This window comes from Mastomys coucha, unplaced genomic scaffold (genome assembly GCF_008632895.1).
Source record: "Mastomys coucha isolate ucsf_1 unplaced genomic scaffold, UCSF_Mcou_1 pScaffold3, whole genome shotgun sequence".
NCBI classification, from domain to species: domain Eukaryota; kingdom Metazoa; phylum Chordata; class Mammalia; order Rodentia; family Muridae; genus Mastomys; species Mastomys coucha.
Genome location: NW_022196909.1, coordinates 51,586,872 through 51,610,835, shown reverse-complemented (window position 1 = coordinate 51,610,835; position 23,964 = coordinate 51,586,872). Strand labels below are relative to the sequence as shown.

The 23,964-nt window shown below is 46.6% G+C and overlaps 4 protein-coding genes across 6 annotated transcripts; 2 read left to right on the top strand and 2 right to left on the bottom strand.

Moving 5' to 3' along the window:
* Positions 1 to 1,374: 1,374 nt before the first annotated feature.
* On the bottom strand, positions 1,375 to 8,181 carry LOC116074624 (putative uncharacterized protein ZNRD1-AS1). Of its 2 annotated transcripts, none has more exons than XM_031347334.1 (3): positions 8,044 to 8,181; positions 2,572 to 2,647; positions 1,375 to 2,184 (listed from the first exon to the last, which is right to left on the bottom strand). In XM_031347334.1, the coding sequence occupies exons 1-3, from the start codon at positions 8,061 to 8,063 to the stop codon at positions 1,399 to 1,401; spliced, it is 882 nt and encodes a 293-aa protein (XP_031203194.1). In that variant the 5' UTR covers positions 8,064 to 8,181; the 3' UTR covers positions 1,375 to 1,398. The 2 variants fall into 2 exon arrangements, with proteins under 2 accessions (XP_031203194.1, XP_031203193.1); XM_031347333.1 differs by lacking the exon at positions 8,044 to 8,181 and adding an exon at positions 2,836 to 3,241.
* Positions 8,154 to 11,973, top strand: Znrd1 (zinc ribbon domain containing 1). The gene is made up of 5 exons (XM_031347391.1): positions 8,154 to 8,377; positions 8,460 to 8,607; positions 8,834 to 8,934; positions 9,103 to 9,212; positions 11,776 to 11,973. The coding sequence occupies exons 2-5, from the start codon at positions 8,472 to 8,474 to the stop codon at positions 11,798 to 11,800; spliced, it is 372 nt and encodes a 123-aa protein (XP_031203251.1). The 5' UTR covers positions 8,154 to 8,377; positions 8,460 to 8,471; the 3' UTR covers positions 11,801 to 11,973.
* A 2,477-nt stretch (positions 11,974 to 14,450) lies between these two features.
* On the top strand, positions 14,451 to 18,071 carry Ppp1r11 (protein phosphatase 1 regulatory inhibitor subunit 11). 2 transcript variants are annotated; one of them, XM_031347385.1, is made up of 3 exons: positions 14,451 to 14,805; positions 16,461 to 16,569; positions 16,899 to 18,071. In XM_031347385.1, exons 1-3 carry the CDS (start codon positions 14,737 to 14,739, stop codon positions 17,099 to 17,101), a joined length of 381 nt encoding a protein of 126 aa, XP_031203245.1. In that variant the 5' UTR covers positions 14,451 to 14,736; the 3' UTR covers positions 17,102 to 18,071. The 2 variants fall into 2 exon arrangements, with proteins under 2 accessions (XP_031203245.1, XP_031203244.1); XM_031347384.1 differs by lacking the exon at positions 14,451 to 14,805 and adding an exon at positions 14,906 to 15,181 and having other exon boundaries at positions 16,899 to 18,068.
* Positions 18,015 to 23,711, bottom strand: Rnf39 (ring finger protein 39). Its single transcript, XM_031347352.1, has 4 exons — positions 23,161 to 23,711; positions 21,403 to 21,425; positions 21,085 to 21,176; positions 18,015 to 19,363 (listed from the first exon to the last, which is right to left on the bottom strand). Exons 1-4 carry the CDS (start codon positions 23,521 to 23,523, stop codon positions 18,783 to 18,785), a joined length of 1,059 nt encoding a protein of 352 aa, XP_031203212.1. The 5' UTR covers positions 23,524 to 23,711; the 3' UTR covers positions 18,015 to 18,782.
* Positions 23,712 to 23,964: the final 253 nt, after the last annotated feature.

Genomic DNA, 23,964 nt, shown 5'->3' with positions numbered 1-23,964 from the left:
ATGATTGAACAAGTAGGTCTTCCCAGCTGAGAGAATAACATCTATGAAACAACAGCACATAATGCCCTACAATGTTCTTCATTCTCCATAAATCCCTTAAGAAGCCATTCTCACTTTATAAATAAGAAAGCAATGTTTAGGGCCGGGCGGTGGTGGCACACGCCTTTAATCCCAGCACTTGGGAGGCAGAGGCAGGCGGATTTCTGAGTTCGAGGCCAGCCTGGTCTACAGAGTGAGTTCCAGGACAGCCAGACCTACACAGAGAAACCCTGTCTCGAAAAAAAAAAAAAAAAAAAAAAGAAAGAAAGAAAGCAATGTTTAACAAGATAAATAGGTGAAATGATTCAGTATGTAAAGGATAACCTAAGTTGAATCCCCAGGACCCACATGACAGGAGAGGACCACCTCTAACCTCCACATTGACTCATACACACACGCACACACAGGCACATAGGCACACACACACACACATGCACATATGAACACATGCAGTGTACACATACACACACCACTCACACACAAGTAAATATACTCTAAACACTTTTGAAAGGATAATTTGAACAAATACAAATTGGAAAATAGGCAAACTTTCAAGCCCAGACTATTTGCTAAGTATGTATGTATATAGAGGTCCTGAGTTCAATTCCCAGCAACTACATGGTGGTTTACAACTATCTCTAATATGATCTGATGCCTTCTTCTGGCATGCAAGTGTACTTGCATATAAGACCAATCATATATATTAAATAAACCTTTAAAACAAAAACAAACAAACAAACAAGCAAAAAAGCCCAGAATAGGGCTGGTGAGATGGCTCAGCGGGTAAGAGCACTGACTGCTCTTCCTGAAGGTCCTGAGTTCAAATGCCAGAAACCACATGGTGGCTCACAACCATCCGTAATGAGATCTGACGCCCTCTTCTGGTATGTGAAAAGTCAGATACAGTGTACTTGCATATAATAATAGATAAATCTTATTAAAAAAAAGAAGCCCAGAACACAAAAGATAGATTCATATAAGAAACATGTTGCCGGGCGGTGGTGGCGCACGACTTTAATCTCAACACTTGGGAGGCAGAGGCAGGCAGATTTCTGAGTTCAAGGCCAACCTGGTCTACAGAGTGAGTTTCAGGACAGCCAAGGCTACATAGAGAAACCCTGCCTCAAAAAGACCAAAAAAAGAAAAAAAGAAACATGTTTACATGCTTTCAGGCAGGTGGTAGGGGTGCACACCTTTAATCCCAGGCTTTGGGAGATAAAGGCAGGCAGAACTCTGAGTTTGAGGCCAGAGAGTTCCAGGACAGCCAGCTCTACCCCCACCCTATACACACACCCCTCCACCCCCCCAAAAGAAAGAAAGCAAAAAGAAACATGGTTCTGTCAGCAAAGCTCTGAAACTTTACATATCCTTTATTTTTCCTATTTGAGTTCTCAAAAAGGGTGGTACAGCTAAGAATTTCCTTCCAAAAGGTTTTATAATTGTGCTCAAGTCCTCCTCATCCTGAGATTTTTCCATAAGAATATCTACTTTAATCCGACTGGTATTGGATGGCTGGAAAAGTGGGTATGCAACTACCTTCTCAAACTCTTTTCTCTGTTTCTTCACTGGATTTCGATCGCGTTTCTCAGGAAGCGGGATCTGGCTCAGGCTTTTTCTCAAGATTCGTTCTTCGAGCCTTTGTTGTAGAAGTTCCCTCCCTCGAATCATGCGCTCCCGGTGATCTTTAATTTGGAGCAGTTTTCTCTCAAGTGTCTGCCTTTTTTTCTGTTCTTTCGGAATGCTTTCCTTCTCTAGCACAATTTTGGGTAGTGTTGTTTCACTAAAGAGTCGTTGCTCTCTCTCTCTCCAGGGTTTGTCCTTAAATTCTCTGGCCTGGCCTGTTCTATGAATGTGCCTTTCTATTTGCTTCTTCTCTCTCTCAGACACCCAATAATGCTGTTTCTGTCTCTCTGTGCGTGGTGGTGGTGGTGGTGGTGGAGGTGGTTCCTCTTCCACTTTTGTCTTTGTTTCACCACCTGTGTCTTTTTTCATCAAGTCCGTTATTTTCTTGTTATAATAGGACTCTGCTTTCGCCAGCCAGTAGTCGAGAGAGTGCGCCTGCTCCTGGCAGAGTGCTCTGCTCTCCTCGTGGCATTTCTGAGTTACGAAGTGTCTTGCTGCTGTTGTACGCACACCACCAAAACTCTGTCAAAGTGAGTTTCAGAATTTTGTTATTTTTCCTTTAAACACATTTAAAAGAAGTTTGCCTTCCCCAGTGCTATTATGAGGAAGGAGTCTTGGGCCAAGAGTAGCATGAATCTTAGTCCCAGAACTCTGAAGTCAAAAGCAGGTGAACATGCATCCACCCACCCCTTTTATTTACCTTAGAGTAACAGTTTAAATTTTACACCCCATGCTCCTAGGCAAGTCTGGGTGTTCTCAAAGTATATATATAGTACCCTTCACCAAGAAATGACTAGTTTTTAAAGTATATACATCTGGAATAGTTCACTCTACAAGAGTGGAAGCTGAGTAATGGCTCAAAGAGTCACCTGTGCAGAAGGATTTTAAACCAAACTGTAAATTATTTACCAGGATCTTTTTCTCCAATGGAGACTGCTGACCTTCTGAAATCCTAGGGTCTCTGGATTCTTTTGCCCAAGCCAATCTAAAAGATAAAAAAGCAAAGGTAGATTGGAGTGTGGAAGATATCACATGTTTGTTCACCTATCATCCCAGGCAAAGATCTCAGTGTGTTGGCCAAGAACAAGGGCCATTTCTCCACTGAGAAAACATATGCATTTCCCATGGCACAAAGAACAACAATCATTTCTTATATCCAAACTAAAAGCATACCTCTCCTGTGGACTCAATGTAAACCACTCAGAATCATTTATTTGGCATGGACAGAGGAAAGAAATAGGCCCTTTGGTCAGGGATGGCCTAAGAACACCCAGACCAGATTGTTCAGTTTCAAAGCCATTTTTGTCTTCTGAGATAATTCTAGTCTCTTGTTTGGCCAGCTCATTGTCTTTCTGCACTTTATCCAGCCAGGCCCTCTGTGCTTCTATCAGCACATATAGCATCTTTGCTTTGCTTTGTACTGAAATTCTATTCCTGTTTGATCATCTGGCCCTCTGCTTGACTGACTGACACTGTTAATCATCCTTCACCCTAAAACTATTTTGAGACTATTCCCTGCTGAAACTCTGTAGGCAGAGTTTTGAGGCCCTCTGGGTTTGTTTATCAGGCTGATGGCACCACAAGTGAAGACCACCAAGTTTTTATGAGTCATTCCTGCTCAAAGCTCAGTTTACTGTGAGGTCGCATTTAAGGCACTGAAGCTGTCCAGCACACAGGTTGGGAACCCTCAAACTACAGACAAAAGCAAAGCCTTTGAGTACTGGCAGGAATAAAATTGAACCATAATTCTACTATTTCCTCAATGTACGGTACAGGGAAAGCCAACTACCTTCCATGTCAGTTTCCTTATTTGTAAAAGGCAGATATAAAGGGCCTGCCTCTCAGGGTCATAAAGGCTTAAGTATAAACAGATTACATGGCAAATTCTCAGTAAATGTCAGCTACCTGCCCTTTACAGGTAAGTTGCCCTTTACAGGTAAGCCCCTTGGTCTCTGTTAAGTCTTCCTAGTATACTTTGTCACAGTGATTCTCCCTTTCTCTGGAGTTTTCATTTTTACAACTCACTTAAAAATCAATCACTATTAGGGGTTGGAGAGATGGCTCAGTGCTTAAGAGCACTGGGGCCCTGAATTCAATTCCCAGAATTCACACAGCAGCTCACAACTGTCTGTAACTGTAGTCCCAAGGGATCCAATGACCTTTTCTGGTATGCAGATGTACATGAAGACAAAACACCCAGATACATAAATTTTTTTAAAGATTTATTTTATGTATATGAGTACACTGTGGCTGTACAGATGGTTGTGAGCTATCATGTGGTTGCTGGGAATTGAATTTAGGACTTCTGCTAGCTCCAGACCAAAGATTTATTATTATAAGTACACTGTAGCTGTCTTCAGACACACCAGAAGAGGGCATCAGATCCCATTACAGATGGTTATGAGCCACCATGTGGTTGCTGGGATTTGAACTCAGAACCTTTGTAAGAGTAGTCAGTGCTCTTAACCACTGAGCCATCTCTCCAGTCCCCCAGATACATAAATCTTAAACCATATTATGGGAGAGAAAGTCCATGTCTGATGCTGCCTGGAGGCTGGATAACCCAAAGACCTGGGATAGAACCAAATACTATTGAAAAAAAAAATAATTTAAAAGTCACTGAGTGGTAATGGTGCATGCAGAGGCATCTCTGTGAGTTGAAGGCCAGCTCTGGTCTATAAACTGAGTTCCCAAACAGCCAATGCTCCACAGAGAGACCTTCTCTCGAAAAACCAAAACCAAAATAAATAAGTCAATGAAATGATTCCTAATGATACTCTGATAAACTTTTAGGCAGGAGCCTAGCATAATCATCATCAGAGAGCATTCACTCAGCTACTGATGGGAGCAGATAGAGACCCACAGCTAAATATTGAGTAGAGCTCAGGTAATCCTATGGAAGAGGAGGAGGAAGGATTGTATGACCCAGAGGGGTCAAGGACACCACAAGAAAATGGCCCACACAATCAACTAACCAGGGCTCATAGGGTCTCACAAAGACTGAACCAAAAATCAGGGGTCCTGTATGGGTCTGACCTAGGTCCTCTGAAAATATGTTATGGTTATATAACTTGGTGTGTGTGGGGGGAGGGGCATCTATAACTCTCTTCCTAAGTCACCTATCAGTGTGTGTGTGTGTGTGGTGTGGGGGGGGGGCATCTATAACTCTCTTCCTGATTTGGGAACCTTTTTCCTTTTACTGGGTTGCCTCATCCAGCCTTAATAACTTAATATGAGGGTATGTTGCCTAGTCTTATTTTAACATGATATGCCATGTTTGGTTTTATTCCTGGGAGGCCTGCATTTTTCTGAAGGGAGGGGGAGGGGCTGGGAGGAGAAGAAACAGTAGTTGGGAGATTTATCATATGAGACAAGAATAGATTTTTTTGTTTTGTTTTTTTTGTTTTGTGTTTTCAGAAATCAATCACTATTAGGGTGGAGAGATTGCTCAGTGATTAGGAGCACTGGCTACTCCTTCAGAGGACCTGCATTCAAGTCTCAGCACCCACCTGACAGCTCATGGTCATCTGTAACTCCAGTAACAGGGGATCAGACCTCCTCTGATCTCCATGGGCACAAGGCATGCATGCATGTGGTATACACATACACATTCAAGCAAAACACTCAAAGGCTTACTCCTAAAAATATATGTAAGGATCGATTATTGATTATATCTAGTCATATTTTGATGTTGAAATTTAGAAGTATGTGAATTATAATGTATATCTACAAATGATAAACTTTATATTAGAGGCTCTAATACATAATATTTTGTCTCACTAACTTCTTAGACATTCTTTTAAGATTTATTTCTATTTTTAATGTGTACTGCTGTTTTGTCTGTGCATCACATGCATATAGTCACTCAGAAACCAGAAGAGGGCATCAGATTCTCTGGGACTGGAGTTACAATTCTTAGCTGTCATAGCTGACTATAGCTGCCAGTGGGAATTGAACCTGAGTTCCCTAGAAGAGGAACAAGTGCTCTTAACTACTAGGCCATCTCTCAAGATGATTCTTAGATATGATTTGCTCATTGTTTGAGATTGAAAAAATTACTATCCTAGAGTTTGGAGGTTTTTGTACCTGTAACCACTTAGGAGGCTATGCAGGAGTACTGTGAGTTCTAGGCCAACCTGGGCTATAAGACCCTGACTCCAAAAAATAATAATGACCACCTCACTTGCATTTCTTCTTTATAAAATACATATTTTATGTATGTTTTGTTTGCATCCATGTTTGTGCACCACTTGCATGCCATCGTGGAGGTATGAAGAGGGCATTCGATCTTCTAGAACTGGAGTTATAGATGGTTGTGAGCACCCATGTGGTATGGATGCTGGAAAATGAACCAGGGTCCTGAGAGCAGCCAGAGCTTTTAACTACTGAGCCATTTCTACAGCCCCATACTTTCATTTCTTGCACAAGGCATCCAGTATAGTACTATGACCCTAAGTCTCAAAATTCTAATCATTTCGCACAGTAGCTAAGCATCTTTCCCTCATAACTATCTCAGGATTTAATTCAGCAGTAAAGGGCTTAGCTACCAAGGCCCTGGGGTCCATCCCAGCAGGCATGCATGCACACACATGTGCACTCACATATTTATTTAATATGGACATATTTATTTTAGAAACGGAAGTTTGTTACTTATTGAGGCTGGCTTGGTCCTTGCTCTGTAGCTTCAAACTCACAGCCCTCCTGCCTCAGCTTCCCTGGTGCTAGGATAAAGGCCTGTTCCACCATGCAGACATGCTGTATCTTTTTATTAAAACGTGCCCATCCTCCATGAATCTAGAGGTATATCCTGTAGACTTTATGTCCCTAGCTCAGCCACCCACTGGTGCACTTTCTCCATATTCTAACTATTTATCTGTATTAAAGAGAAAACACAGACTTCAGTTATGCAGAGTCTGGTCTCAGCTTCTAACCCTTGCCCAGGTGCTAAATATGTATTGAACAAATAGAGCTTTAGATGGGAAAGGAACATTATGCCTTATATAGAGCTTTAGATGGGAAAGGAACATCATGCCTTATACTGCTCGTGCAGTAAAGGTAGCAGTCAAACCATGGTGGATGTCTGAAGAATGTCAAACTTTAAAGGGAAAGTGGGGCTAATTTCAATTTCTACTTTGAAAGAAGACAGGTAAAATTCAGAGAGTCCAACCATCAAAGTCTTGGCAGCAGAGTTTTCCTAACAAGCACAACAACACCTGTTTCACCCCTAAGTAAAACGAGAGGGTCTGTCCTCTTTGGCATCTTTTTTTTTTTTTTTTTTTTTTAAAGATTTACTTATTTATTATATGTAAGTACACTGTAGCTGTCTTCAGACGCACCAGAAGAGGGCATCAGATCTCATTACGGGTGGTTGTGAGCCACCATGTGGTTGCTGGGACTTGAACTCATGACCTTCCGAAGAGCAGTCGGTGCTCTTCCCCACTGAGCCATCTCACCAGCCCCCTCTTTGGCATCTTACTGAGGGTTTTTAACTACTTTTTCATGGCTTAATCTTACACTAACTGCACAGAAATACAGATGAGGGTCTCTACTATGAAAGAGTACAGTTTACGTCCTTCAGAACGTAGTTATGTGACCAGACTTAGCATGGTAATCAGGTTGGCTGCTGGAGGTCTGCGGACACTATCTTGGTCCTTCTCCTTACTTTGTAGGCTTCCGGTGAATGAAACGACACGATTTTATATTTACCCTATTGTTCACTTACTGGGTGGCAGGTATTTAAACACGAGTGAATGGGAGTGGAAGATGGTCTGCAAGTGAAAGCCAAGTCTAATCCCTAGTAAATCCAAAGAAGCGCTTTTGATTAAAAACTAACCCCCCTCATCTGGCAAGTGCCTAGGGAGATTCGAGCCCTAGTCTCGCCAGTTGCATCACCTTCAAATCCCTAAACTCCCTCTCAAACGTCTCTCTCATGTGTCTTCTGCTTTCACCCTCACCATTCCACACTCCTTACGAAGCTGACTCCTGTGCTCAGAACTGCCCAAAGCCGACGCGAGGAAGCTGGTGCAGCCGAGGGAAAAACGGCCAGGAGGGCCCAAAAAGAATGCGCAAGGATGCTTCTTAGTTTTGCTTTCGGCCACTGGGCAGCCGCAAAAGGACAAAACAAAAACCCCCAAACCAGAAAAAAACAAAAAAAACAAAAAAACAAAAAAACAAAAAACGGTCTCAGGAACCGGAAAGAGTTGCGGTTCTCTCAATCCAAGCGAACCAGTTGCTCTGGAAACATCAGTACAGTTTTAGGGGGACGTTCCTGCCCCCCCTTCACCTGCTATGTGTAGGATTCCCTACAAAAAAGCAAATAATAATAGTCCAGGGTTAATGCGGAGCGGGAAAGTAGCGGACGGCCTAACACTGGCTACTCGCCTTAGCTTAGTCGACGTCATAGTCCCAGACTGCGTGCCGCCGTAAATTCCCTTCCGCCAAAAGGTTCGGCTCCCTCCCTTAAACGGCCTCGAGTATGTACGCCATTAATTATGACGTCACTACCCAACGGCCACCAGGGCCCGAGGACGCTCTAGGCTGCCGGGCGCACTCGTTGCCCGGCGCCTTGGGATTGGGCGCTCTAGCCCGCGTCTGGGATCTGGACTCTATCGGCTTTCCGCCTACATCGGGCCGAACAAGGTTCCCCAGCCTCTGAGGTTCCCACCTAGCACTCCAGACTCTTGCTGTCAGAGGACCCAGTGGGCGGAGGACTCAGGTAATTCCCTCCTGAGAAGCGATGGGGGAACCTTCAAGGCCAGACTCCTGCGCCTCAGTAATAAACTCCTCCTCCTTCCCAGCTCTCATCCGCCATGGAGCTGGCCCGCCCCTGCTCCAACTTTCAATCAGACTTGGATTTCTGCCCAGATTGTGGCTCAGTCCTGCCGCTGCCTGGAGCTCAGGATACTGTCTTATGCCCTCGCTGTGGCTTCTCCATCGATGTGCGAGGTGAGGGGCTTCTATGCTAGCTAGACTCAGCCAAGGATACTGGTGGAAGGTTCCGCGGTGGGGGGTGACCTCAGCACTGGTTGGGCTTAGGGAGGTGAGACTCAGAACAGGAATCTGTCAGCTAGACATTGGGGAGGAACCGATGTGACTCACCTGGAAGAGTGTTGCTGGGATTCGTTGCCTCTTTTGCTATTTCTGTTATTACTACTTTTTACTTCCTGTGCAGATTTCGAAGGGAAGGTTGTGAAGACCTCAGTAGTGTTCAACAAACTGGGGGCTACTGTACCTATGTCTGTGGACGGGGGACCTGAATCCCAGGGACCAGTGGTAAGTTGATAAGGACCAGCTCCGAAAGAGCAATGGAAAAGTGATTCTGGAGACCTGGTTTTGCACTCCGTTCCAGGAGAATATCCAAGGAGTGCAACAGTCTGATTTCTTTATGGAAGCAGAGACATATTATGACTAGGTCTTCATAACCCTTCTGTCTCTTCCTAGGTTGACAGGCGCTGCCCTCGATGTGGTCATGAGGGAATGGCATACCACACCAGACAGATGCGCTCAGCTGATGAAGGACAGACTGTCTTCTATACCTGCATCAACTGCAAGTGAGACTATTTCCCCTCCCTCTGTCCCTTTCAGTGCTTGCAGAACAACAAAATCAACGGCAGATTTGTACTATTTCATTTGATCCAGTCCATTATAGAGGGATTTGTAGCCTTTTTATTTTTATTATTTGGTGTTTTTCAAGACAGGAAAATCTAGGCTATCTTTGAACTCTCAACCATGCAGCCCAGGTTAACCTCAGATTTGAAGCAGTTTCCTGGGCTCTGTTTCCTGAGTGCTGAGATTCAAACATGTGCCCTTGCATCTGGCTTGTTAAAAAGATATTTTTTTTTTTTTTAATTATGTGTAGGTGTCTGTGTGTACATATTTGAATGTGCAGGTACCCACCAAGGCCAGAGACCTTGGATCCCTGCAGCTGGAATTACTGGTAGTTCTGAGCCGTTGGATGTGGGTGCTGAGAACTGAACTTGGATCCTCCACAGAATGAACTCTTAGTGTTGAGCTATCTCAACAGCCAGTGATCTAAACCTTTTAAGATGTGTGAAAAGAAAGCTGGGTGGGGTTGTGGTGACATGTGCCTCCAAACGAGGATCTTGCTTTCAAGGCCACCCCGAGCTACAGAGACTCACCAAAACTACTAGGAAAATGTAAAACACATGAAGTAGGCATTGCTTTGCATAGTGGTACAACACACTGAAAATTCACACAGAGAAGGAGTGACTTAACATAATCTTGCGTGATTCAAAGAACGCGGTCTGAATAGTTTGGAGCGCTCTTTGTCTTGGTTGTTGTATAGTTCTACATTATTGTGTGACTTTCTGTATTTTTGCTTTTGCGTTTTGTTGTTTTCCTTCTTCTTGGGGGTACCGCCAGCTTTAATTCATGGTCTCAGGTGTGTGAAAGAAGTGCTCTGCACTCAGCTGTACCCCGAGAGCTCTCCTATAGTTGTTCTCTTTAGAATTGTAATCAAACTTGTTTTTAATTCTTGCCCTTCTTATCCTGCTTCCACCTCTCAGATGCAAGGATTGCAGGCATGTGCCACCGTAGCTGTTCATGGTCCTGAGGCTCCAACTCTTGAGCTTTGGAAACTACATGAGCACTCTACCAACTCAGCCACATCCCAGCCCCTTAAGTTTCCCAAGCTGAGATTGGCTTATCGTTGGTCAATCTGGAAATGTATCAGCCATTATCCCATTCCAATATTGCTTGTCCCCCATGTCCTCAAATTTCTTATTAGACTTTCACATCTCTCATCTTCTGTTTCTGTGTGTATTGTCTTCTGGGTAATCACCCAGATCTTTTTTACAGCTCATTACTTTTGTCTTCAATTTGTATGTGTTTATGGTGGTGAGAGTTGTATGTGTAGTATATCTGTGTTCATATGGATGTATGCATGTATTTGTGCAAGTGTACATATGGTGGGCAGAGTTAGACATTGGGTAGCTTCATTAAATCTTTTCTTCCTTCTCCCTCCCTTATTCCCTTCCTCTCTTCTCCTCTCCTTCTCTTTTCTTTCTGTTTTGGGACAGGGTTTATTATATTCTTGGCTGGCCTAGGACTCTTCGTAGAGCAGATTGGCTCCAAACTCCCAGACGCCAATCCGCCTCTGTCTCCAGAGTGCTGGAATTAACAATGTGCGCCCTCCCTTCCAGTTCTCCACATTATCTTACAAGGCAGTCTCTCTGAGCCTGGAGTTCAGTAGGCTGGTTACCCAGTGTGTTTTGGACCTTCATTCTGCCATTGTCCCATGCTTCCCAGATCTGGTACAGTCCATTCTGTACATGTGGACCACCACACCCAGCATTTTCTTTACTTTAAATGGATCCCAGGAATTCAAACTCAAGTTTTAACCCAGCTGAGCCATCTCCCCAACCCCTCCTTTATTACTACTATTTTCAAATCCCATGAATCAAACCAACAGCTCGCTAGTCATTTTAAGTGTTTCAATCATTTCATTTAACATATTATTTTATGTATGTGAGTGTTTTGTTTGCATGTATGTCAGTGCACTATTTGCATGTCTGATATCCAGAGAAGTTAGAAAAAGATGTCAGATTCCCTGGGACTGGAGTTGTGAGCCACCACGTGGGCGCTAGGGATCAAACCTAGATTCTCTGCAACAGCAACAAGTACTCTTAACCAGTGAGCCAACTCTCCAGCTCCCATTAATCATTTAAAATTGCTCCTTTTATTCTTTAAATGAATGTTAAGTATATTAAATGTTTATGTGTGTGTGATGGTTCTGATATCCACTGTTTTTGTGCATCTGATGCTGATTCTGCTGACCTTTTCATGGTACTGTTTTGCTTTGTAATTTTTGACTGTGTGCTAGTTTTTTAGAACTTGAACTCCAGGTTTCTTACAGTTTGGGTGAATGTATCATTCCCAGCATGTATAGGGTTCTTTAAGAAAGATCTGTGCCACCATGTCCAGCTATGAATTTTTTTTTTTTTTTAATTTTTATGAGATACAGTTTAGCCTTTTCTTTTTCTTGGTCTGTGATTTTCTGTCCTAGGAAATCTTTGCATAGTTCAAAGTAATAATTAGATATTGGTTATTAGATATCCTTTTTGGTTAAATATAACGAGTCTTCTTCCTCCATAGGTTTCAGGAAAAGGAAGATTCTTGACCTTTTTTTCTGGCAACTCAGCAGCAATCCTTTCTCCCTCTTGGAAATGAAGATACTGGTCTTTGATGCCTTCTTGGTCCCTTCCGGTTACCATGCCTTGTTCTCAGGATAAGATCATCAACCCAGAATACTCCTTTCCCTTGTTGAATTTACTAAAGTTATTTTTCTATGAAGCCTTGACGTTATGTGCGTTACTCTTAATCTCTTATTCTGGTCAGGCTGGTGATACATGCCCCATAATCCCAGCACTTCACGGATAGATGAACTATATAAGGAATAGAGAGCCAGCCTGAACTACCTAACAAGATGGCTAAGAACTGAAAAATAACAATAACCAGTCTTATTCCAAAGGAAATTTAGGTGAAGTAGAGATAAAGATAGCTATAAAAAAGAAAAAACTATAATAAAATAATGGAGTCTGGAATGGGGATCTTATGGGTCTAAAAGATTCTCCATGATCATAAATAAATTTTAATATGAGGCTTTATTCAATACTCATGGCACCAGGATTGCAATTGAGAGCACTTCTAAGATGCAGCATCAAAGCTTATAAAATTAAAAACCACCAGATTAGATATATTCTGTGTACATGTAGGCAGAGTCTAATTTTAGCATATGTCTTGCAGTTGTCTTAGCCATTGAGCAGAATAGGTAAATTTGATTACAAAAGCAGAAATAGCAGTTAGTCTTATGGCTTATTATCTTGCTAGAACAGCAAATTTTATAAGAACAGTCAACTTAAGAATATTTTTTTCTGCAAGTATAACTATCATTAATAGTGCCAGGGACTGGTGCTTGCCCATGGGATGGGTCTCAAGTTGGGCTGGTTATTGGTTGGCCATTCCTCAGTCTCTGCTCCATCCCCTACACCTGCATTTCTTATAGACAGGATAAATTTCGGGTTGAAAGTTTTATGGATGGATTGGTGTGTCTATTGCTCCACTGAGGTTTCTGCCTGGGTACAGGAGGTGGGCTCTTCAAGGTTCCATATGCCCAGTGTAGTGTGAGTCACAGCTAAGGTCACCTCTTAATTCTTGGGTGCCTCCCTTATCCCAGGTCTCTGCCTTGTCTTGGAGAGCACCCTCCACCCACCTTCTCACCCCTGTTAGCTGCAGATTTCCATGGCCATCTACCTTCTCTCCTGTCCTTCCCCACATTGGATCCTGACTCCATGCCATTCCCGTACCCATTCCCCCTCCTTCCCAGCTCCCTCCCTCCATCTGCCTTATGACTATTCTCCTAAGTGAGATTCAAGATCCCTCACTTGGGCCTTCTTGTTCAGCTTCTTTGGTTCCGTGGAGGGTAGCACGGTACCTGTACTTTGTGGCTAATATCCACTTATAAGTGAGTATATACCATGCATGTGGTCCTCTGAGAGGCTCCACCCAGCTGCTGACTCGATAGATACAGACACCCATAGCCAAACAATGGATGGAGCTTGGGGACACATGGAAGAATAGGAGAAAGGATTTCAAGCCCCGAAGAGAATAAGAACTCCACAGGAAGACCAAATGAGTCAACTAACCTGGACCCTTAGGGCTCTCAGAATCCGAACCACCAAGCAAAGAACATACGTGGGCTGGACCTACGCCTCCCCCAACATATGTAGCAGATGTGCAACTTGGTTGTCATGTGGGTCCCAAACAACTGGAGCAGGGGCAATCCCAAAAGCTGTTGCCTGTACTTGGAATAGGTTCTTCTAGCTGGGCTGCCTTGTCTAGCCTTAGTGGGAGGAAGCACTTACCATCGCAGAAACTTGGAAGTGTCAGGGTGCAAGGATACCCAGAGAGACCCCACCAGCTCAGAGGAGAAGGGGAAAGGGGATGGGGAAAGGATTGTGGGAGGGAATACCCAGGAGGGGGCAGTGAGCAGGATACAAAGCAAATTTTAAAAATTTAATAATAATATAATTCTTTGTTGGATGGTGGTGGTGGCCTTTAATCCCAGCACTCGGGGAGACAATAGTCTTCAATGTCTTGTAAAGGACGTAGGTGGGCTGCCAGGACACAGCTTGTACAAGCTAGGAGGCTTACAAATTAAAGGCTTTTTTCCCTGTTTGGTCTCAAGCATAGTAAGCATAAATGTAAACCATCACAAGGCCAATTAAAAAAAAAGCACTTATACATATTATACACACATATATCTTATTTAAATCTAGTTTCTCACTGTAAGGAAACAAAAACTGGTATTTTGGGATAGATAGTGAAGAGATTTAACAAAATTTAACCGGATAAATTTGAATTTGTTACTCTGCCTCCTGCATCAAGCCTTTGCATTCCTCTAACTGGGAGCTAAATGGCAGTCTAGGTGTTTCACACTTTAATCTTAGGGCCTGCTGCAGTCAAAAAATTTCAGGTTTACTGGGATATCAACAAACAGGGAGACGACTAGAACCCAGTGCATTTCCTGCTCCTGGAAAACCGTTCTCGACAGAATGATAAAACGGAATTTGGCCGAGATAGATCCCTGCCCCACCTATTTTTTCACCCAGGATTAAGGATACAGCAGATAGGTTAAAAGTCCTGGGCACACAGACCTCATCCTTCCAGCATGGCGGCCCCGAGTTGACTGGCCAATGAATTTAGGCCCTGCCTGGCCCCACCCCACAGTGACATCACTTCTGCCAACCTCGGCGTCTGCGCACCCTTGCATTACGGCGGAACTAATCTGGCGATCCCTGGTTTGACTCAGGCGGTGGTGGAGAAGGGAGACTGTGTTCTGCAGGATGCGTCACACCCGGAAGTGAAAGGCCGGAAGTGGGGTTGGACAGGTTTTCCCCAGGGGTGGGGCAGCAGAGGCCCTGGAGGAGTAGGGGAGATTAAGAAGCCAGAGCATCCTGGCCTCTACTCCGAATCGTGTACCGATTCTCTTAGATCTCAGAGGCGCAGGAAAAGGGAAGGGTGTCTCATCCCGCTTCCTAGCTTTTCGCTTTAGCGATGGCGGAGGCAGGGGCCGGGATGAGTGAGACCGTCACTGAGACAACGGTTACCGTGACAACCGAGCCCGTGAGAAAGGCGGGCAGGGGGGCTATTTAGGGGTCTGGGAGGGGGATGGGGGTTTGGAAAGTTGGTGGGTTTGGGATCTGGGACGTGTGGGGTTTACTCATATTGGGGAAATCGCAAGGAACTAGAAAGAAATGCTTGGAGCGCTCAAATGGTTCAAGTGACTTGTCAAGGATTGTTTAATCCGCAGTTACAATTAGAGTATAGGTGTTCCGGCTTGGGGTGGTGGTCTGTGTACGTAATAAACGGAAACCGGGTTAAGGAGCAAGGAAGGTACTGGGAGGGAGTGAAACGCCATTTGAGAAAGCATGGTTTTGGAGGCAAACGTACAGAACGAGCACTTACCAATAGTGCTTACCAAAAGATAGTTATGGAATGGGTGCGTGTTAAAGCGGAGGGAATGAGGGGACAAGAAAATAAGGTGAAGGTAGTGTTTTGGCAGATCAGAGAGGAGAGAAGCAAATGAGCAAAACAACTTTTGCAAAAACAAATTGCTCTCAAAGGGAGAAAGATTCGTTGGGTTTGATAATGTCTGGGTTGAAGGCGATTAGTAGTTTCGTAGTTATTACCAGAGATGCTAGAATATTAAAGAATAAGTGGATTAGGGAGCCCTGGGCTTGAAGATGAGAGAAGAAAGAATGGAGGCTTTCTTTGTAGGAGGAGGGTTTTGGATACTTGTTTTATTTTGATGTGTGTGTGTGTAGGCCTGAAGTCAACCTCAGATATTTCTCAGGCATGGTCTGTCTTTCTCTCTCTTTCTTTCTTTCCTTCTTCCTTTCTTTCTTTCTTTCTTTCTCTCTTTCTTTCTTTCTTTTTGATGCAGAATCATTTTGCCTGGAACTGGCCAAATAGACTAGACTAGCTAGCAAGAGAGCTGCCTTTTTACACCTCTCTCTTTACTGGAATTACAAACATGCACCACCACCACATCTTTTTTTTTTTTTTTTTTTGAGACAGGGTTTCTCTGTGTAGCCCTGGCTGTCCTGGAACTCACTCTGTAGACCAGGCTGGCCTCGAACTCAGAAATCCACCTGCCTCTGCCTCCCAAGTGCTGGGATTAGAGGCGTGTGCCACCACTGCAGGGGTCCATGTGACTTTCTATTGTTGTTTTTGTACCCGTGGATTCGAGGGATCAAACTCGGGTTTTCATGCTTGCATAAAAGAACTTTACCAACAGAGATGTCTCCCCATCCCTACTTTATTTATTTATTTTATTTTATTTTCCGAGAAAATAGCTCTGCCGTGTTGCAGAGGCTGTTTCAGTCTCCTAAGTGCTGAGATTACATGCCTCAATCTGTTTAGAGAGAACATGAATAAGAGGTATGGAGAAGAAAGGTCAAAGATCAGTCACAGGAAAGGGAGGAAATAACATTCCTATATTAATACCACCAAGGGTGATAGCAACGGTTGTGTCTTACTTTGCCGACTTGCTGGCACCTCCCCTAGTTTAAGAATTGTCTTCTTTGCATACTGTTGGTTATCAAGAACAGGGATCCATACTTCCCCAAAACAGGCTGACTTTCAGCACCCTCGCCCCTTCAGGGGCATGGTGCGTGTTACTGACTGAGCCAGGGATGAAAAAAGAGGAGGTTCCATAGGAAACAGGAAAAGTCAAGAGGAAGTGAATCAGATGGGCCCACACCTCTTTAACTTTACAGGAGAATCGGAGCCTAACCATTAAACTTCGGAAACGGAAGCCAGAGAAGAAAGTGGAGTGGTCGAGTGATACTGTGGACAATGAGCATATGGGGCGCCGCTCATCGAAATGTGAGTGTGGGTGGTCCAGTGTCCCTGACCACCGTGTGTCTGATGCTTCACAGTTCTCTCAAGTTCTTGGTTGGAAAGGAAAATGGGTGGGGATAAAACTATGAGGTACCAAGGCCTGGGGGTGGGAGTGGGGCAAGCCATGGCAGGTGCCACGGACTCTCTGAAGAGACAAGAGCCGTGGGTACCTGAGTTCCTCAGGGAGGCAGCTAAGGCAGCTGGATTCCAGAAAGTAGGAAGGAGAGGATTTTCACACAGATCTGGTGGAAATTAAACTGACTGAACACTGTCTTCTTCATCCTTCTTAACTGGCTTCCTCCCTCTTCATTCAGGCTGCTGTATTTATGAGAAACCTCGGGCCTTTGGTGAGAGCTCCACCGAGAGTGATGAGGATGAAGATGAAGGCTGTGGTCATACGCACTGTGTTCGGGGTCACCGCAAAGGACGGCGTCCTACAACCTCGGGACCCACCCCAACCACTCCTCCACACCCTCCTGATCCCTCTCAGCCCCCTCCAGGACCTATGCAGCACTAAATCCCTCTCACCATTCATGTGTCTGCCTGGCCCCAAATGTATCCATCTGACATGGGGACTCAACCCATGGCCTGGTCCCTTCTCCTGCCCCCTTCTTCCCTCTCCTGTCTGATAGAGAAGAGGAAGAGGAGGGTGGATACACAGATCCTGGAATTCTGACTTGCTGCTGTTCTAGAACCCAGGCTTCTGGGTTCTCCCAGCCCCTTCTTCCCTACAGTTTGCCCCCCAATGCCTGGGATCCAGGCATCTTGGTCCTATCTATCCCTTTTGTTCTCACTGCCAAACCACCTGTCCTGGGATCCAGTTATCTTGGCCACCTGCACCCTCAGCTTGAGTCCCAAGCACTTCAACTGGGTTTTCAATGGTCCCAGCTTTCACTGCCAGGGCCCCAATCAGATTCCAGGCAATTTTGCACCCCAGCTCTGCATATTAATCCTGGCTTATGGGTTCTTCCACTGATCCAGTTTTCCTAAATCTTAGTTCTTGCCTGTGGGATGTAATGTTGTGTGGAGACCATAGGGCTCCCTGGCCCTTCTGCTCCTCTTACCCCTTCTGGCTCTCCAAAGGAGTTAGGAGAGATCTTTGTCATTCACACCTCTAATGGGAAGTGGAACCTAAAAATAGTTATGTCCTGAATATAACATTTCTGACAAAGCTGGCTGAGACCACTGACTTAGAGCCAATGATTTTCTCAGCATTGGTGTCCTAGGGGCCTGGGTCCCTAAAAGGAAAGAGGGAGAAAGCGAAGAGATGAGGGGACAGGCCCCTGCAGGACACTCCTACCCTTTCTTCCTAGGCTTTGGTGGCTGCCAACCCAGGTGTCTTGCTCTCTCTCAGCCTTCCCCAGCTGGTGCTGGGATCTGGGTATTGTCCTGTAGCTGTGCACAGTACAGAGATCAGCAAAACCCATGGCACCACTTAGATCTCATTTATTGCCACAAATGCACAAAATAAATAACCCAACATTGCACAACGTGTTAAATACAGGCCCATTTATACACAAGGGAAGGATGGGAGACTATACAGAATGTTTGGGATGCCTGAGTTGCTCCCGGGTTGAGGAGGGAGGTAGCACCATTAGTTCTTTTATGTGCAAGATAAAGTTTCAAGAGGGTGTTCAATGGAACAAGGCCACGAGCATAAGAAACAGTCATAAATGGAAGGTAGAGTATAGACTGGCTTGCATATGTATCCCAAAACTTGTTTTTGGCTTCAGGTCTGAGCTGAGCAGCTTTGACTATGAGTTAAATGTCTTATTTTATTTTATTTTTTGAGGAGAATCCCCAGAGTGGACACGAGCAGGAAGCTCCAGCCTTCCTGCTCTATCATGCCCTGAACCTTTAGGGATTGGAGGTGAATTAGGACTATTTCCCAACAGTGGTGGAACAAACAGAGGCTCTTTCTTTAGCCTGGCCTAGAGTGGTACAAAAAGAGGACTCAAGAAAAAGGTCTTAGGTCATGGAGACTCAGGACTAGACTGGCTTAAAGGCACGAATGTACAAGCCAGTTGAGGTTTTGATTTGGGAGAATGTGAGTGGGCAAGGGGTGCTTATTAATACTCCTGCTCCGATAAGTGCACAGACAAGGTCACTGAAATAGGTGGGGATTTCTGCACCGGACCTGAAGTAGCCTTGAGGCCATTCCGACTATTAGACTCCGGTAGGAGCTAGAGACCTAAGGTTCAGGCTTCTCCAGGCAAGATACGCAGCGGGGCACGGGGGTCACAAGTGCAGAGCAGCGGGAAGACACGCTCCCCGAGCGGGCCCGGCGCCTGGAAGGCGAAAAGCAAGTCCAGTGAGCGGCCGTCATAGAAGGCCACACGACCCCGCTCCCAGTCCAAGTCCACGCGAATGCGCTGCGGCGGGGGCCTGGCGCCACCTAGCAGAGTGGGCTCTGGGGCCGTGAGCGCCCACAAGCGGCCGCCGCGGCCCTCCACGGCCCATATAGCCTCCGATGGGCACAGCTTGATGAGGCCCTTGCGCGTCACGGACTCCCCCGCAGCACCCACGGCGTAGCAGCTCTCTCCCGCGTCCTCATCCTTCGCAGTAGAGTCTCTGAAGGACGCACCTTCAGCAGTCTCCACCTCCCAGCAGTGGCGACCTGAAGCGAAGCCCTGCGCACCCAGCACGGCCGGGAGCTGATCGAAGCGCGCAGGGCTGTCCAGTGGCGCAGGCGTTCCAGGTGGAGCCAGACTGACACCACGGTAGTCAGGGGAGATGAGCAAATCACGGTGTGCAGTGCGAGGGTCGAGCGTCAGGTCAGCTGCAGAAGAGGAGACAGGGGGGACATAACATGAGAAGTTTTTTAAGTCTGGAGAGAGAAGCGTGGAGAAGAGGTTCGGGTACTTAGGAGGGGTGCTCTCACAGCTCAAAGGGCGACCGGGATCGGAAGACACTAAGGCACAGAGCCACTTTGTGCTCTGATACACCACTTTTGTGGAACTGGACTCGGTCGGACAAGGACTATGCTGGTCAAGAAACCCAGCATGAAGACCTGAGGGGAGGCTGGTTTGTGGTGTTGATGGAGGAAGAGTGGCTGATGGGACTTCTAGGGAGAATGAGGACTAATACTTGAATCTGCAAGCCGACTGTGGTGGCTTTAATCCCAGCATTTGGAAGGCAAAGAGAGCAGAACTCTGTGAGTTCGAGGCCAGCCTGTATAGCTAGTTCCAGGCCAGTAGGACTACATAGTAAGACCCCGTGTCAACAACAACACAAAGCAAAAACCTTGAATCTTCGACATCTGGGTGGGGTATGGGAGCCAGGTCAGCAAGACTACTGAGAGAGACTGATACCTGAGAGAGACTGATACCTGATAGGAACCAGAGTGACTAAAGGAAGGGCAAAGGGAGGAATCCAAGGTATCCAGTAAAACCAGCCCATTCACCTTCACAGGACAGGCCCTTTTCTATAGAAGGTGTGGTCAGAGGAGATACAGAGATTGCCTAAGGGACCAGAAAGAGTCACTGGCCTTGTAGGTATGGGGTGCTTTAAGGAAATACTTCTGGATTAGAAGCTAGAAGCAATTTGGATGAAGTGAGATGGAGGGGTGATTAAGGAGTGGAACATCTGGAGAGCTACCTTGGGAATGCGCACAGGAGTAGAGGAGATGCTGGGGTCTTGACTCCTTTCCAAGAATGGGAGGGGGTGGAAGCAGGGATTCCTGAGAGTGATTCTGGACTGTCTGGAGGTACATAAAAGCATGAGGGAACATGGCTGAGATCTGAGGAGTTAAGGATATTGTTCCGGGTTACACTGTGCCTCCTGTCCAGACATGGAGTTACATAGGCATAGCCTCAGCACATTAGAGGCAAAGGCAGAGGGACTAGAGTGGTCCATGCCAGCCCAGGATACATAGACACTCTTTAAAAGGGGTGGGGTGTCAGTTTTGTTCCCCAATTTTCTGAATTTACCTTATGCTGGGGAAAAAATTATTTTCACGAAGGTAATCAGGTAAAAGAGAGAGAGAGAGAGAGAGAGAGAGAGAGAGAGAGAGAGAGAGAGAAACAGAGAGAAACAGAGAGAGAGAGAGAGAGAGAGAGAGAAACAGAGAGAAACAGAGAGAGAGAGAGAGAGAGAGAGAGAGAGAGAGAGAGAGAGAGAGAGAGAGAGAGAGAGAGAGAGATTATTACAGTGGGTCCTGGTGCAGTATGACTTCTTTCTACCTTAAAAAGGAGAAGAGACACTTGCACACAGAGACAGGTACCTAGAAGGAAGGCCAGGTAAGACAATCTGTGAACCAAGGAAGTGCTGAGGCTTCCAGAAGTCAAGAGCAAGCATGGAGCAGACTTCTCCTTAGCCCTCAGACTTCTATCTCTAGACTCTGAAGTGTGGACAGTGGTTGTTCAAGCCCCCTATTTGTGGTACTTCATTATTTCCGGCCGTAGGAAGTCAAAACTGATACCAAAGTGGACTTGATCATTTCCGAGAGCTAAGAGGGGGCAAACAGAGCATAGATTATGATCTACTCCCTCCCCTCCTCACCTGTCAGCCTGTGAAGCATGTTTTTCACCACGGGGTAATCTTCAGGAAGATCCTCCTCTGAGTTAGATGACTTGGGTGCTGGGACATCGAATCTGGAGAGATGAAGGAAGGGTCAGGAAGTTAGAAGCATCCCTGCCTTCGATGCTGCTTCTGATGATCCCGACTCCTAACCCACTCACTTCTCACAGAAACAGGCGAGGTTGTATACCCTCCCGAAAGCCTGTGGCTAAGTGGCGGTAAAGATACGGACCTGGAGAGAAGGTCATAGCTATGGCTGTAGGTAGTGGAGAGGAAGAAACCAACAAAACTGGAACTCACCGTCTCCATGTCTTCCTCATATCCTGGTATGGGCAGAAGAAAACATGGGTGTGAGTTCATACTGTGAGACATCATCCCCTCCGCCTCAGGTGAGCTCTGAGTGCTTGATACCCTCCCACCTTTTAAACTATCTGCCTGCTCTGCTCCATTTTTCTCTTCGGTTCTTCTCTCTTCTTCCATGCCCTTTACTTCTGCCTACTCCAAAATCACTTTCTCCTCAGACCCTTAGCTTCATCCAGACTATTATATGCCGTCTTCCTCCTTCCACAGCTTCAACATAACTACTTCTTACCTCTTATTTAATCTTCCCAGGCCCACACTCTCTTTTAGTAGTGCTATCCTTCCTCCTTTAGTTTCTGGAGTGTATCCTAACAAACGTCCACCCCATCACCACAAAAAGGGGACGCACACCCATATTGCTTGAGCTAAGAGTTGTTATACAAAAGCCTAACAATAAAGCTGCTGTCCTTCTTGCCTTAAAAGCTCAGTGGCGTTTATTGGACTCTTTGTTTTATTATGTCTCTGAACCCTCAGGCCCCTGAACTCAGAAGTGTCCCAAGACGCCCTACAGATTTTTTGTAGAGCCGTGGTAGCCGGAAGAGGGCGCTGGATTCTCTCCCCACCCCCACCCCCAAACATTGAGTTTCCTCCATCCCTCTTTTCTGATGCCCAGAGAGGATGGCCCGGGAAGGCCAGTGTGGCAGGAAGAAGAGGACAGCAATTACACCTAGACTAATAAATTCTGTGAAGCCTTCATAGGGCGGAAGCCAGACCCAGGGCAGGACTGCTAAGGGGGGAAAAAGCAAGATGGATGGTCTCGAGGTACCTTAAAGGAATAGGAGTGGTTGATATGTAAGGGGCTCAGGGAAGGCCTAGTGGAAAACTTTACGGCTGCAACGTGGAGGCGAGTAAGAGGCCTGCCAGCTGTTCACCCGGACCTAGCCTCCACCTGTTTCCGCCTGTGCCTGGGGATCTGGGAGGAGCTGAGAACAATAACAACTCACAGTTCGGCTAGGGCAACCCCTGCCTCACTTGAGGCACTTGAATTACACACACACACACACACACACACACACACAAACACACACACACGCTCGTGCGTGTGCACGAGTCTCCTAATTTCTCATCCCTCCACTTCTGCTTTTTCTGCACCCAGTGTCAACCTTGGCTCCAGTTATTCTCTGTTCATTCGGCCCTATCTCTACCCTCCCTGGGCTGCTCCTTTCCCTAACCTGGGTGTCTGCACCCAACTCCCCTTTCTGGCCCCTACCCCGGCTCTGCAGAAGGCTTTTGAGACCTCTCCGTGCGGGTGCGGGGGGGAGGTCAGCGTTCTAACTGCCAACAGCTTGTTTCTGCTTCTACAACCTCTTCCCACCAGCTCTGACAAGACTCTCCAGCCTCCTCCTCCCCCGACCAGGGTCGACTCCTTCCAGCCTGTCCTACCTCCCTTTCTTAAACTACTCACCCAAGACTTGGCCAGTCTTTCTCTCTCCCTCCCCTCCCCCTTCTCCCTCCCTTTCTTAAAATTCTTATTTAAATTTCATTTCTCTTTTCTATGTAGCCATTTCTGTACTGGAACTCGCTTTGTCTACCAAACTGAACTTGAGCAATCCTCCTGCCTCCGCTTTCCTGGTGCCAAGCTGTCTGCTACCTACCTTTCCATTAGGGCTTCAGAGCAAAAAGCGTGGATTCCACCTTTGCTAGGACACCCACAAACCTCTTCTTCACCAACAACCAGAACCCGAGAAGGCCCCTTACCTCTCCGTGGGGATCCAGGCAACCCATGGTGGGGATGCGGCCGCCGCGTCGTCTTCCAGCCCGAGCCCCGGGCTCCGCCAGTTTCTCACGCAGTCCGCGGCTGATGCGCACCTCCACGGCCAGTCGCACGTTGGACCTCAGGCTGCGTCTGGGGCACGGCTGGCCACAGCAGGGGCAGGAAGGGGGCGCCGCCTCCGAGCTGGGCGCCGCCGGGGTCCCCCAGCAGCGCGCCAAGCACGCACGGCAGAAGCTGTGCTCGCACGCCAGCAGGACTGGGTCCTCGAAGGGGCCCCCGCACAGCGGACACGTCGCCAGCTGCTCCAGACGCTCCACCAACCCCGGGCCCAGCTCGGGAGCCTCCATGGAAAGAAGGGGTCCCTACGCACCCTAGTCCGCAGCCGCCCCCGAGCTCGCAAGTGGCGGACCACGCCCGCTGCGTGCTGACTTGACGCCCCTGGCTGCGCCTCCCTCATTCACTTCGCACCTCCTATCTGTCCCTCTCCCGGGCTGCCACGGTTACCCCGATCGGACTCAGAGCGTCTCCTCACCAAGTCAGGTTTTATAGGGAGGGAGGAGGCCCCGTGCAGGAGGTAAACAGCAGACCTTGCGTAATGCCTCATCTGGTTCTCCCGCTTCCTTAGTAGGGTTTGGGGGAGCAGGGTGTGGAGACTGAGATGCCTAGGTTCTAGAACCTAGGAGGTGAGCCCCAGGGCATGCGCTGTGGGCAAGGTAGCACTGTTGGGTTTGGTAGCCCCCGTGAGTGAGTCCATGAAGAGCGTGAATCTCCCCCCCCCCCCTTGGCCT